The 13,814-nt window shown below is 42.7% G+C and overlaps 1 protein-coding gene across 2 annotated transcripts in view; it reads right to left on the bottom strand.

The window, feature by feature from the left end:
• The window catches only part of LOC126398437 (1-phosphatidylinositol 4,5-bisphosphate phosphodiesterase beta-4-like), a 142,513-nt gene that overhangs the window by 9,403 nt on the left and 119,296 nt on the right, over positions 1–13,814 (bottom strand). For both annotated transcript variants that reach the window (XM_050057776.1, XM_050057777.1), the window contains exons 25-37: positions 11,734–11,785; positions 11,069–11,171; positions 9,182–9,346; positions 7,420–7,624; positions 5,789–5,877; positions 5,481–5,637; positions 5,354–5,403; positions 2,747–2,812; positions 2,058–2,173; positions 857–932; positions 568–743; positions 251–352; positions 87–144 (exon numbers count right to left, since the gene is read on the bottom strand). In XM_050057776.1, coding sequence (XP_049913733.1) covers positions 87–144; positions 251–352; positions 568–743; positions 857–932; positions 2,058–2,173; positions 2,747–2,812; positions 5,354–5,403; positions 5,481–5,637; positions 5,789–5,877; positions 7,420–7,624; positions 9,182–9,346; positions 11,069–11,171; positions 11,734–11,785 — 1,415 coding nt within the window. The remainder of the gene's footprint in view (positions 1–86; positions 145–250; positions 353–567; positions 744–856; positions 933–2,057; positions 2,174–2,746; positions 2,813–5,353; positions 5,404–5,480; positions 5,638–5,788; positions 5,878–7,419; positions 7,625–9,181; positions 9,347–11,068; positions 11,172–11,733; positions 11,786–13,814) is intronic.

The following is a 13,814-nucleotide window of genomic DNA, read 5'->3' as shown; positions in this document are numbered from 1 at the left end:
AATCCACTGTGTAGTGAACTGGGAGAATCCCTGGTGTCTTTTTTAGGTAACAAAATATTTAAACAAGTAAACAGTAAACAACCCACCCTCTTCCTCTCATCCAGGAACTTCTTGGTGTTGCTGCTGTTTAACTCTCGCACTCTCCTGAATAACACAAAGGGCAGAACCATGGTGTTACAATTCTAACGTAACAATCCAACAGCTGAATGATGACATGATAACAGATGGATACAGTGTGTGTGTGACCCACCTCTCTCTCTCTGCCTTGTTTTTTATGGACTTGTCCTGGCTGATGGCTTTACTGTTTTCCATGGACATCTTGGCCTGGTTGGCCCGCATCTCTTTGCTCTGCCTGAAATTGTGTACCACAAGAAAACTTTGTCACAATCAGCATTTACAGTGACACTAACACTCAAAGCTGCAAGCGACAGTTAGGCGACTGGAGTTTCATTTTAGTGATCCACAGGGTTGCTGCCCCCGTGGATCTGATCACCTGCAGTAAATGAGTGTACACACGTGCATCTCTATGTGCATGTGTGCATGGACGTGTGTGTTTGAGCCTCTCACCGTTCATGGATGAGTTTGAGCTGCATGGTCTGCTGCTCCTGGACGGTGGCCAGGAGTTTCTTGAGGTGTTCGCACTGCTGTGTGACGTGGCTGTCCTTCATCTCCTGCTCCTCGCTGCTGTGACTACTGATCAGCTCCGACCACTCTTTAGTGTGCTGCGCTGTAATGTCCTTTACCTACACACACACACAAACCTCAATCAGTTATACACAGCTGAGGCTCTTGTCATCCTCACAGCTAATAACTCTGTGTAAAGAGTGCTGGCTTAGGGTAATAAGTTTTGTGTTACCTTGACTTTGTGATCGGCGATCAGTGTTTGGATCTTATCCTCTGTCTCCTTCTTAAGCTCTTGGCAGTTGTTTTCCCTGTGAGCAAACCACACACATGTAAGTGATGATTTTAGACCATGCCAGTCAAATTCTGTGGGATTTCAGTTTCAAGAGGCCTTACTGACCAAACTGAGTGTTCTTTAGGTTTTCCAAAAGCTTGTGTAAAAGTTCTGCCCTTGGAGTTTTTATTTTTTATCTGATATTGTAGTAAAAATCAATTATTATAATTATGTTTAAGATTTAAGGTTTTGATTTATCAAAATTGGCTATTTGAAAAGCATATTATACCAACTGGCTCAAACATCAACAGACCTGTAGTCTGGCTCACAGGATGTAGTCTGTTGGTATAAAGCCTGCCATTGGCCACCTATTTCAGGCAGAAATGCGTTTCCAAAATTTTAGTTGCTACGTGAAAGTAGTCTCACATAGCCAGACCTATTTCCACTCTTTGTTATAGCGCTGTGCGTAAAACAACCACCGAGCTAGTGACCTACACGCTAAAACATCTTTTAATGTTTTATGTTGCGTTTACTGTTGTAGGGATTTAGACATTGCCAGGGCTCACCTCCCTACATGCAAATGTTTCACCAAAATAAGTTCCCTCGTAACACTACTTTCTGTGTTTACAGCTCTGCATGTGCAATTCCACCGCCCTGATCCCCATTTTACATTTAAAACTCCTTCGTCATACAGCGCTGTTTGCTTTGTAAACATTTCCAGGCTCTGGCTTTAACCACCATGAGTAATTGCTGTTTGTCCTTTAAGCTATTCATCTGTGCACTTGCATTTTCCCCATTAATGACTCATGGTGTGATCGAAGTGTGCGAAGGGGGCAAACATAGGGGCACTGCGCACATACAGGTGTTGTGTCGAAGTTTGGTATCCCGTCGTGTGGTGTTTCCCTCCTGTTAAAATTATGTTTCCCATAGCACCAATGCAAAAAATTACATTGGTGATGTGACTAACAAACATTTAAGATCCATTCAATCTGAATTGAAGACGATTTAATACTTTTTAAGGCCTTTTATTGGTAAATGTGTATTTAAGAATTAGTAAACACAGTAAACCTGGGCAATGCAGTGATGTCAGTGCATGCATACATTTTAGATTTTTCCCCCTCACAAAATGTTGAACATGTTAGTTTCTCTGTTTTCAAATTACCCTCGTTTTTTGATGGCTTTCTCTAGTAGCTTCTCCAGAGTTGTCTTCTCTTTATCATGCTGAGACACCATCTTGTCCACCTGGGAGCAGTGGGCTTTCTGCATTGTATTCTGATCCTATTGAGAGAGAAAACACGTATCACTTAAGTATTTATCCATGCTGTGGGACTGCAGTTGTGACCTGTACCAAGACTGTATTAAGCATAAGACAGATATCAAAGCAAAACAGGCAGCTGCAATATGAAACTGTGATTACTATTTTAAAAGCATAATATGTTGTCGCCTACATCATGTAATGAGCCAGCAGTCGTCTTCATTCAGTCAGCAGATGGTACTTTAATACATGCGTTACAAGAATAGGACTTAATAATATGATAATTAATCAGCCTCTATGAATGAGCCAGCACCCACCACTGTCTCTATGGAGCTCCGGTCAAAGGAAAAGCTACTTTAGCAAGTCTAATTTCTTACGCAACGTTAGTGATGTGGCTGCATTTATGTCTGAGTGTAATGTTGGTGTGTATGCATGTGTGTGCAGGTGATGAAGCAGCAGTCAGTGGAAGACAAAAGCTTGAGCCAGCCCTCTACCTCGCCTCCTCACTGTCCCTCTGAGCATCAATGACTGTCCAGGACAAGCAGCAGCCTCTTTGCATCACCAACAGACAGGTCGGCACTAAAACAATCACCCACCTTTGAGTGTTTCTTCTTTAAAGTGTTGAGCTCCTTCTGTTGCTTTTTAATCAGTTTAAGGTACGTCTGCAGGGGGAGAGGAGAGCAGGTATTGGTTTCATGCAGGAGGTTATGTTAAGAAAAGACTTTGAGCATAATAGCTTTATCAAGAAAAGACAAGATAATCACATACAATTAGTAGAAGGTTCTTAGAAATAGTGCAGCATTAGGTGCTTGTAATTACTTAAAGTTAGCTATCATAACTGCTTAGTTTTACTATTAAGTCATTTTAACACTACTGTGGTATTAAAGTGAGGTCACATTACACCTCGGTCCTACTAATCTTCACCCTATAAAAAACCCTAAGAAATATTTATAGTTCAATTAGTAACTTTGCAGCCTGTACGTGCTAGATGATACCTTCTTGGTACTTAAAGGGATACTTCACCCACAAATGATCATTAAGCAGGGGTGTAATACACCAGTTTCATAATGATATGATATTATATCGATACTCTGGACAACAATACGATATTTTCCGATATTACAAAGTCTGCCACGATACGATTAAGTTGTCTGCGATCGATATTAGGCGATATTATTTGGCCACTGTTGGTTTAAGTCACTGCATCTCCTGACAGAACAGTAAAATTGAATTTCAGCCTGCATGCATGTTTATCAGCCGAACATTGTTAAAACAGAGCAGCTAATGTTGCTAAAGCAAGAAGCTAGCAGAGTGAGACGTTACGTCGTGTTTTATCCCCTAACATCATTATCTACGTACAGCATGTGCTCTGTCTGTTGCCCTGTATTTTCTCTGAAATCCAAAATAATTCCACTCTGCTGATTTATTCCAGAGTAAATAATGTTATCCTCATCGTTTTTCTCTCAGCTGCCTGCCATCTGCTGTCTGATAGTGACAGACTTTCAAATTAAAAGCCTATCCTAAAGATGACGATATGGATCAATGTTTTCACTTTGCATCTATGTGACTGGATCATTACACCCCTAATATCAAGTACTAGGGGTGTAACGATCCATCGATCTGCATCAATATATCAATTTGATGATCATCGATGAAAAGTGAAAACATTAATGCATGTAGGCTGAAATTCAATCGAGCTGAAAAATAATAACATTACATGAAATCTGTTAAGTTATGAGTAGAGGGAAAAAGTCCGCTGGCTGCTTTATGCAGTGTAAACATGCTTAAGCTAATAATGTGTCACTAAATCTTGACGGTTATACTGAGCTGAATTTGATACTGAATTCGAGTTGACATTGTTAAACAATGTTAATCTGTGTTTTATGACTGTTGGGAGAAGTTTACCTTCAGGGTTTTAAGACAGATAGACCTGAAGTTTTATGAAAAAGATGATGGTTTGGGTTAAAAGAAAAGGGCCCTTCCAGAAACGTCTCTGGCAAAAAGAAAACTATATCAAAACATCTGTTTACAAACTCACACAACTCCTGAAGTATAATCCAAGTGTCATTTATCTAGTCACATGTGGAAGTACCATGTAGGGATGTCAATGTTAACTGCAGAGAATTTCTTTTAACCAGTTACACATGCCTGTCTACAGGTTAATTTTACTCAATTTTACTTTTGCTCTTCAGTTTACTGCACTGCGCACCACTTGGGTCTGGTGGGAGTGAGCTAGCAGTGCCGTTCATTCGGCGATTACAGGTAGATACGCCGACCCGACCCAACAGCGTTTCTGAGAAAACATTGTGCCCATCCTCCGGTTATATTTTGAGCCACAAACTCCCTTTAGCATTGTAAGCACCATTAGTGGTGTCAGCACTGCTGGTGGTGCTAACATAGTTAACGATACTAAAGGGTCTCTGTGGTTAAAAATGAGGCCTCTTACTCACTGGAGCGACCTGGGGGAGATCGAGGGTGGCCACCGTGCTTCCACAGAAAAACAGTCCACCACTGGGATGTCATTACCAGCAGTACTTGTGAATGAACGGCGCAGCTAGCTACCTCTCACCTTACACAGCTGGTGTGCATTGCAGAGTGGTTAAGGCTAGCTCACAGTGGAGGTCATGGGGTGGGCAGTGGGCACTATGTTTACACGTTAACGCAGCTAGCAAACAGGAAATAAAATAAAAAGGCATGACATTTACATCACAAAACTTCATCACTAAATGGACGGTGCTTTGAAATGCAGTGCTAAAGCTCACGAGTCAATGGAGAGCTGAAAAGCCTCTTGTATTTCACAACATATTGGAATTTTTTCTTAAAAGTTAATCAGTTAGTCACTGGTTAATGGGTTATCAGGGCGATCAAAAGTAAAACTAATTGAAACTGACATAGCTATGAGTAAGTATATGACTGGATAAATGATACTGGGATTATATGGCACGAGTTGTGTGAGAGTTCGTTCACAGTGGTGACATACAAAACACAAAAGTTTCTTCACGAATTTAAGGTAACACAGGGTGAGTATTTGATTTAAAAATCATCAATTTGTGGGTGAAGTATTCCTTTCAGTAATTATAAACAATTACCTCTTGAACTAACAGTTACTGTAATATTACGTATTCTGTAACTCTGCCACATTTAGTACAGTGTGTCTCACAGACTGAGCTGTTATGTTGAGAGCAAGGAGTTCAGTCACTAACCTTCATTTGTTTTAAGTCTTCAATGCTGACATTAGGCACGAGTGCAGTATCTGAAACAGCAGAGAACAGTTACGTTCGTGTCCACACAGTGTACATACAGTATACATGTTTTAGTGTCAGCACATACCTTTCTTGGTTTCTGCTGTGTTGTTTTGGGCGGAGTTGGAGGTCTGAGCCATGTCTGAGCTGGCCTGCGGTGTCACACTGGCCTTCACAGTGTCTCCTTTACCCTTTCCCTTCTTGTCATTCTTTGAGCTTCCACTTGGAACATCTGCTATGTCGTTCTATGAAAAAGAAATGATACATTTAGATGGCAAATGACAATCTTTTTATTGTATAGATGCAGTTTTATCTAAGTACAGAGTACGTGAGTTAACCCTGGACGTATCCAGTCAGTCAGGTACAGTTTGAGGTGTGTGTGTGTTGTCTGTGTACCGTGTCGATCCCCAACGCCTTCATCTGGTCAGCTCTTTTTTCTGCTATGGTCAAGAACTTCTTTGGGTCCGATAGGGCATCCACAATTGCTGAAATGGATAGAACAATTTATTATAGAACAGAGAAAAGATTCATTGATAAATTGGTGGTTTGAAGGGTTGTTCGCCGTTTGTATAATGTCCAAACATCCCTTATGCAGCACTCCAAATTACTTTTATTTCAAGCTGACAAATGAGGTTAAAGGGACTCTTATCTGTAATGCAATTAATCGGTCTAGATTGTTTGCGTGAGTTGCTGAGTGTTGGAGATATCAGCCGTAGAGATGTCTCCAATATAATGGAACTAGATGGCGCTCAAAGCATCAAGAAATCCATCTGCAAAACTCAACATCGATGTCTCTTTGCAGAAATCTTGACTCAGTTGCTCCAGATAATCCACAGACCTTGTTGTGAGCAGTTTCGTGTAGGAACTATTTTCTTTCAGCCAAACTACACCCTTATCACTTTGCACAAGGAAGCATTCATGGACCAAAAGGTCGTGCTTTTAACAGCACAACATGATGTAAACATTTATGGCATCATCCTCGCCTGAGCGCACAGTAGATGCACACTTCCCTCTGTGCAAAGTGATACAGCTGGTGGGTGTAGTTCAGCAGGAAGAAAATAGTTCCTACATGAAACTGCTCGCAACAAGGTCTTGTTATCTTGAGTAACCACATCATGATTTTTATAAAGAGGCATTACTGATGAGTTTTTAAATGCATTGTTTTGGCACTGCAAGCCCATTTAGTTAAATTAGATTGGAGGGAAGGCAGACATCTCTACGGCTGATATCTCCAACGCTCGGCAACTCACACCAGACCAATCTAGATTGATAAATAGCACTACAAGTAAGAGGAAAAATGAACCATCCCTTTTATAATTAAGGCAATCTGAGATAATTCTCTTTAAGGAGCCATCTCTGAAGTAGTCAAAACAACATTTCTTTTGACTGTAACCAAAATGTTAAGGCAGTAAATAAAGTGTTAGCATTTATGAGAGCAGAGTGAGATTAAATCTATCCTCCTCTTGCATGATTAATTACTGCCTCATTCTGCTGAGAGTCAAGACCGGGGTAAGATCTGCCTTGCTCAAACAGTTTCTTACGGAAAGGATTTTATATGTCTGAGCTCCTTGTACAGTGCTGTGTGTCTGTCTGGGAAGTGATTCTGGCAGCAGATCTTACAGAAAGCAGCTAATGGTTACAGTAATGGTTCCTCAGCGCAGGCCCCTTGGCTTTATTTAATGTCAACTCCAATTGTCCTGCTCATTTGTATGCTTCTGCCTGTTTTAAACTGTCTATTACTGCAGACTCACTGTCATCATCATTTGCACCATGCCATTACTCTGAGTACCAACCCAAGGCAGAGAGTCAGTGAGCGGCAGAGAGTCGCCTCACTTTCCTTTTTTTCTCTCCTCCCTACAGGCTACAGAAACAACTTTAATATCAGCCATGAATAAACGCAGCAGTAAAACAAAGTATGTATGAAACAAACTCGTAATTCTGACGAACATAAAGTAACACACATAAAGTTTTTTTAATTGATGTGTGTGTGTGTGTGTGTGTGTGTGTGTGTGTGTTTCTGCTCTCACCTCCGAAGCCGTCGGGCACGTAGGTCTTGAGGATGATTTGGCAGAAGATGGTGGGCAACGACAGGGGCTTGTTGCCCTCGTTCCTCAGCGAGATGTGACGGTAGCCAGCCTGCAGGCCGTCCAGAGGCAGGATGCGCTGGCCAATCAGCTTGTTGTTGTCGTCGTAGACGGCGATGCGCAGTACCGCCAGATCCGGTAAGATCACCTAGGAGGGAGGGACGAGGGGAAGTGGAGGGTGGGACGGAGAAGGAGCCAGAATAAAGTTAAAAAAAGATGTGTTGAGGAACAGGGGAGGCAAAGGCATGTGAGGACAGAAAGTGAGGCGGAAAATAAAAGTCACAGGAGTCGGTCATCAGCCCTGTGGAACTGTGGGAAGTCTGCTCAACTCATTCTGGGTTGGAATTAAGCTAACAACTATTTTGCAAGCGTTGCAGTAAAACAGGGTCTGTTTTAAAGCACAAACAGCATCATTAAAGGCGAAGGTCAAGGATGAAACTGCAGGGGACACTATCAGGGGACGGTCACAGTGTGATACAGGGAAAAGGCATGATAGCGCAGTAACACAGCATATCTGACTGCTGACAAGGCCATCACCTACACGCGCATACACGCACACAGAGTGAAGTAAATCTTGTAATATGTATGTGTGTGTGTAACTTGTGTCTGTGGATGAGCCTGTGTGCACACCCTTGAAAAAAAACAAAAAAAGCGAGCGAGAGTCTTAACCAGCCGTGTGTGTGTGGAGATAAGTGAACGGAGAGAGGAGGATGATTAATAACTAGACGATGAGGAAGGTAAGAGATAAGGACGAAGAATACTCCTTGGAGATGAATGAGCGGAAGCGCCCGCTTGTGTGTATGCTTACGCAAATGTAGCCTGATGTACTGTACGCGAGGGGCGCTGGTGTGTGTTGTTCGCTCTGAGTCATCTTGACAGTGCCGTGTATGCATGCAAAAGGTGTGGCAGTATTTGAGGGCATTTGTGTGTGTGTTGGTGTGTGTAGACATGAGAAACGAGTCTTGCCAGCAGCTCTGCCTGTGATGCCCCTCTGATAGCACTGTGTAAGTTTATGTGTGTGTGTGTGTGTGTGTGTGTGTGTGTGTGTGAGAGTGAGAGAGCAGAGCAGCACTGCGGCAGGCTGTGATTGATGGTGTGTGTTAGGAAGCTGGAGTCACAGTCATGGCTGAGAGACTCCTCATTCTGCTGAGAGCAGCACTATTACACACACGTTTCTCTCCCCCTCTTTTGCTCTTTATATCTCTAATCTCTCCTTCATCCCTCTGTTTGTTTATGTCGTTCCTTTCTTCTCGCTGTCCTTTGATTCTTCCCCTTTCTTCCTCAGCGAATCAAAGAAGGCAAACTAGAAGCCTGGATCTTCCTCCTCTTCTTCCCCTCTCTACGCTTTGGTTTGTGATACTTTTGCAGATGACCACATTTGCAAGAGTATCACAAACCATTCCCTCTATTTGTCTTTTCTACATTTTAACATTACTTTTCCGTCTTGCCCTCCTCTCTTATCTTTACTCTTGCTCGTACTGCCATCTTATATTTGACTTTTCCTTCCCTAGAATGAGCAGCTCCTGTCGTCACTGAGACCTTTCTTCCAGTCCAAATCCTCTCCTTCTCCTTTACCTCCCTGTACTCAAATATCACAGCTCTCATCACGATGCAGACGGCATTCATGCAGCACATTCATTTTACCTCACTGTATCTCCACCTCCTCCTCACCCAAGACTCCCCCTTTTCCCGCCCTTCTTGCTACCTTTCTGAAGACGAAGGGCTCCTCGTTGTACGCTGGGTTCAGTCCGTTGTTCATCACCATGCGTGTGCGGAACTCCTTGCGGATGGTGTCTGTCGGCAGACCGTACATGTCGACCTCAACGTACGTGCCGATTTTCTTGTCTGACAGGAACTGTCCAGAGAACACCTGAAGAAGAACGGAGGGCAGCGATAGAAATCTTGTTTAATTAGTCATTATTCATTTTCAAATGTCCCTTATGCAGCACTCCAAACTACATTTCCTCTTACCTGTAATGCAGTTTATCAATCTAGACTGTTTTGGTGTGAGTCGCTGAGTGTTGGAGATATCAGCCGTATAGATGTCTGCCTTCTCTCCAGGATAATGAAACTAGATGGCACTCAGCTTGTTGCTTGAAAAACATACATTTAAGAAACTAATGAAACTGCTCACAACAAGGTCTGTGGATTATCTTGAGTAACCAGGTCATGATTTCTGGAAACAGACATTGCTGTTGAGTTTCTTAAATGTATGTTTTTAAAGCAACAAGTTGAGTGCCATCTAGTTTCATTATCCTGGAGAGAAGGCAGACATCAATACAGCTAATATCTCCAACACTCAGCAACTCACACCAAAACAGTCTAGACTGATAAATAGCACTACAGGTAAGAGGAAATATCTCTTAACTTCCAAGTATGTCAGCTTGAAATAAAAGCCGTCTGGAGTGCTGCATAAACGAAAATGAACCTGTTATATGAACCACCAATTAATCAAGGAAACTTTTCTTTTCACTGTTCTATAATAAATTGTTTTGTGTGTTTCAGCAATTGTGGATGCCCTATCGGACCCAAAGAAGTTCATGACCATAGCAGAAAAAAGAGCTGACCACATGAAGGCGTTGGGGATTGACACTTGGCAACTCACACCAGAACAATTTAGACTGACGAACAGCACTACAGGTAAGAGGAAAAATGTGTGTTTTTCATTTTGGGGCGACGTAAAGATATGTGTAATAAGACAACAAAGATAACTAACTGCCTCCTTGAGGGTGTACCATGAAGCAAGTTCAACAGAGCCAGACTTTTTTTTAGGCTGAGCTGGCTCAGCAAACCACTAAGTCCCAGCCAGAGATAAGCTCGGCTTTCACATTCAGGCCGTATACACATTACCATGAATTAGTAAAATCACATGTTCAGCACAAATTGATCGATCACATGCCGGTCTTTCCTGTCTTTAAAGAATACTGAGTAAAATGGAAGTAAAAAGCACTAAAAAATCTACACTTCTGCTTCAATTATAGCCAGTGTGAAATGCTGGCGAAAAATTACTTACTGTGTTAATTCACAAGTTATCATATATTTTTTTATCACTCTGTTCGTGGCAGCTGCACATACTACAGCTCTAAAACTTCAAACTTGATGTTGCCGATTTAAACATTACACTCAAAAAATCAAGACCTTTTTAAACCAGAGTGTGTACACTTGTTTTCTACAATGCAAGTGCTCAACAAGTCTGCATTTATACCAATTTCTCTCAGCTGAGAATCTGTATCACTCAGAGAGATGATAAAGGATTTGATTGATTGATGACTCTGATCATAAACTAGTCTGGACCAGGTTAGCCACGCAGCGTATATTTCCACAGTGATATCGCCAGGTTAAAAGAGAGCCGACTTTGTGACATTAAAAACTCTGACTATATACTCAACATATCTCGCCAACCCATGATGCTGTTCTCACCTCTTGGTACACCCCTCTGGAGCAGGATACAACACACCAAGCCTGAAACTACTCCCTGTATCAATATGACTATTTAATTTTATAAGTAATAGTTTTATGCTAAAATATTGTTGTTGTTTTTTAAATTCATTTTTGGGATTTCCTGCACGATTGAAGTGCCAGGTGATCTGACCTGTACACTGCAGGTTGCAGCGATGACTCCATCCACCGGCGTCTCTGAGAAAGGGTCGAACATCCTGTCTGACCGCCGCATGAAGTCGGGCTTCAGCAGGTACCTGACGCACACACGCATGCAGTGTATAAGGAACATGCACACACAACAAAATTTATCTACCTCTTAGAGTAAATGTGGGAACACTGATGTTATGAAACACATAATCCTGATACTGAAATGCCAGAATGTTTATAAATATTTTAGTTTCAATTAAGCAGTCTATCGGGAATAAGGAGGTACAGTATAGGAAGGCACTAGGGCTTTGTGTGTGTTAACCCGGGGCCCAGCAGAGGGGCATTAGGAATGATGGGCGTCTGCAGAAGCCCTGATCTTCCCACATATGAGATTTCCAGCATTAGCAGTGAAATCTGTGCCCTCGGGGACAGTATTAGAGCCAAGGGACGCAGACAGGAAGAGATAGATGACTGCAGAGAGCCTCAGAGGTGGGTTAAGAGGAGCCCGCTTCTCCAAAGCACTCATTGGCTCTCGGGGCAGACAGTAGCTACGGTCGCTGCTGGCAACCACTAATGAGATGTGACAAGCTTTAATTGATGAGCTTTGGAGAAGGGAGGGATGGGATGGATGGAAACGAGCTAAGGACAGGAGCGTGGAGCTGTTCTCACCCGCAGGAGCCGTTGTACTCGTACTTTCCCTGGTTCAACTGCATGGCCAGATCTACGAGAGACAGGATGAGAGAAGTGTTCAGGAACTAGACACAGTTACTCACACAGACATTTAATCTGAAAACAATAACAGTTTATTTCCGCCTTTATCTGCGGAGCTTTTTACATCTTCCTCCTTTTCTCCCTCCAACCATTCATCCCTCCATCACAGACTCCACCTCCTGTGTGACCCCCCTCCAGGCTCACACATGCTCAGCTCCCAGCAGGCCATATGGTCCGACCCCCTTTTGCCTCTGGCTATGGGGCAGCAGCTGTTTTCCAACAGGCATCACTCACTGCATAGGTGTGTATGTGGAGCAGCAGCTCATGAAAGTGTGTGTGTCTAACAGAAATAGAGTGAACAGATGAAGTGGGTGAGTGCAGTAGGAGGTGTCATGCATGCATAATCTGATGCTGCAAAAAAATGACATGCACTTGCAGAGATGAGGATCTAATTTGTGTTATGTGTCCACAGGTGTGTGTGTGTGTACAGTTATGCAAGACAATGATAGACCCTGGTGAGGATGTATTTTTATGTCAATATGGTGAAAATGTTTTATTTACCTGATCTTGCATATAGTGTTGTTTTTCTAGAGAGAAATAGCCAGAAATAGCAGCATGGTTTCCCAAAACAACATTTCTGCATTCTCATTTGTTTGTAACCGTCTCGGCATGTAGTTGCTACATGCTGTTGTAGGCTGCTGCCTGCATTCATTTAAGATTTCCTTAATCCTGCTCAGTTGCTCACGTCATGTATTTTATGCTTTTTTTGGGCTCCTGTCAGTCTGCTTTCATGTTGTCATGTAATTTTTTGCTGTGTCACCATTAAAGGTCCAGTGTGTAAGATTTAGGGGGATTTAGTGGCATCTAACTGCGAGGATTAGGGGTGAGTCCGTTTACACGTGTTTGAGATCATAAACGGTTATGAAAAATTAGTACACGAAAAACAGGTCAGTATCCTACGTGCTCCGTTCTATTAATAAAACGGCGCATTCGTTAAGGGGGTCGTTCGCCAGTGGGCTACAATGAGTACCAGGCCATCAAATTACAGCATCCGCGGTGAGAGGACACAGAATTGTTTGTGCTTTTACGCACAGGTCGGTGGTGAAGTGGCGCACATGACTCATGCTACGGACGGACGGACAGACGAGCCACATATCTCAGTGCTGCTTAAAAACAGGTAATGCATCTGGCTACATCTTTCCCGCATCAAATATCCGTGATCGCCTACACCCGCGTGCGTAAAAGTGCACACAGTCCGTGTCCTCTCACCGCGGATGCTGTGATTTGATGGCCCGGTACTCATTGTAGCCCACTCTTTTAAGACCCAATAATAATAATCAGTTAGTGTGGACCTATATGCCATGCCTTTTAATAGAATTACCAGAGGAGTTCGCTGAAAAACAGGTCATGTCAGCCTGAATTACTCGTGTGCGTCCCCGGTGAAAATCGCTGACATGCATGGGAAATACAGCTTCTACAAGCTCGCCATAGCTTACTGTCAGGACTCAGGGACCAGAATTCGGGATGGCGGACTGTAGGAATGGCGATATTTCGGTGTGGCGGCCTGTAACCGTTGGTTAAATGGCCCGCCTGGTATAATGCAATAGCACCACCCAACGGTGAAACCCGTGTACACGTTTACACGAAAAAAAAAAGACCCACGTTGCAGAGGGGCTGCTGACTATGGCAGCCTACATGAAAATCTGAATGTTCCTATCTAGAGCAACATGACAACCTCCATGGTCCCTGTGTAGATACAAATAGCTCATTCTGAGTTAATACAACAGTTCTTATTTTCATGTGATCATACACTAAAGAAAACACACTTTAGCGTACAGACTCAGTTCACCCAAATTAGCTCCGAACACAGATCTCAGTGTCTGCAGTTGTCACTGAAACTATTTAAAGGGAAATTTCGGTTTATTTCAACCTGTCTCCTATCGTCCTAAATTTGTTTCAAGTCACTAGTGACATAGAAATAATAGTTAGCATGTTAGCCGTTAGCCTAGATACAGCCGTAGCGTCAGACCTGTTAAAAC

This window comes from Epinephelus moara, chromosome 12, assembly GCF_006386435.1.
Source record: "Epinephelus moara isolate mb chromosome 12, YSFRI_EMoa_1.0, whole genome shotgun sequence".
NCBI lineage: Eukaryota > Metazoa > Chordata > Actinopteri > Perciformes > Serranidae > Epinephelus > Epinephelus moara.
This window is presented reverse-complemented; position numbering and strand designations above follow the sequence as displayed.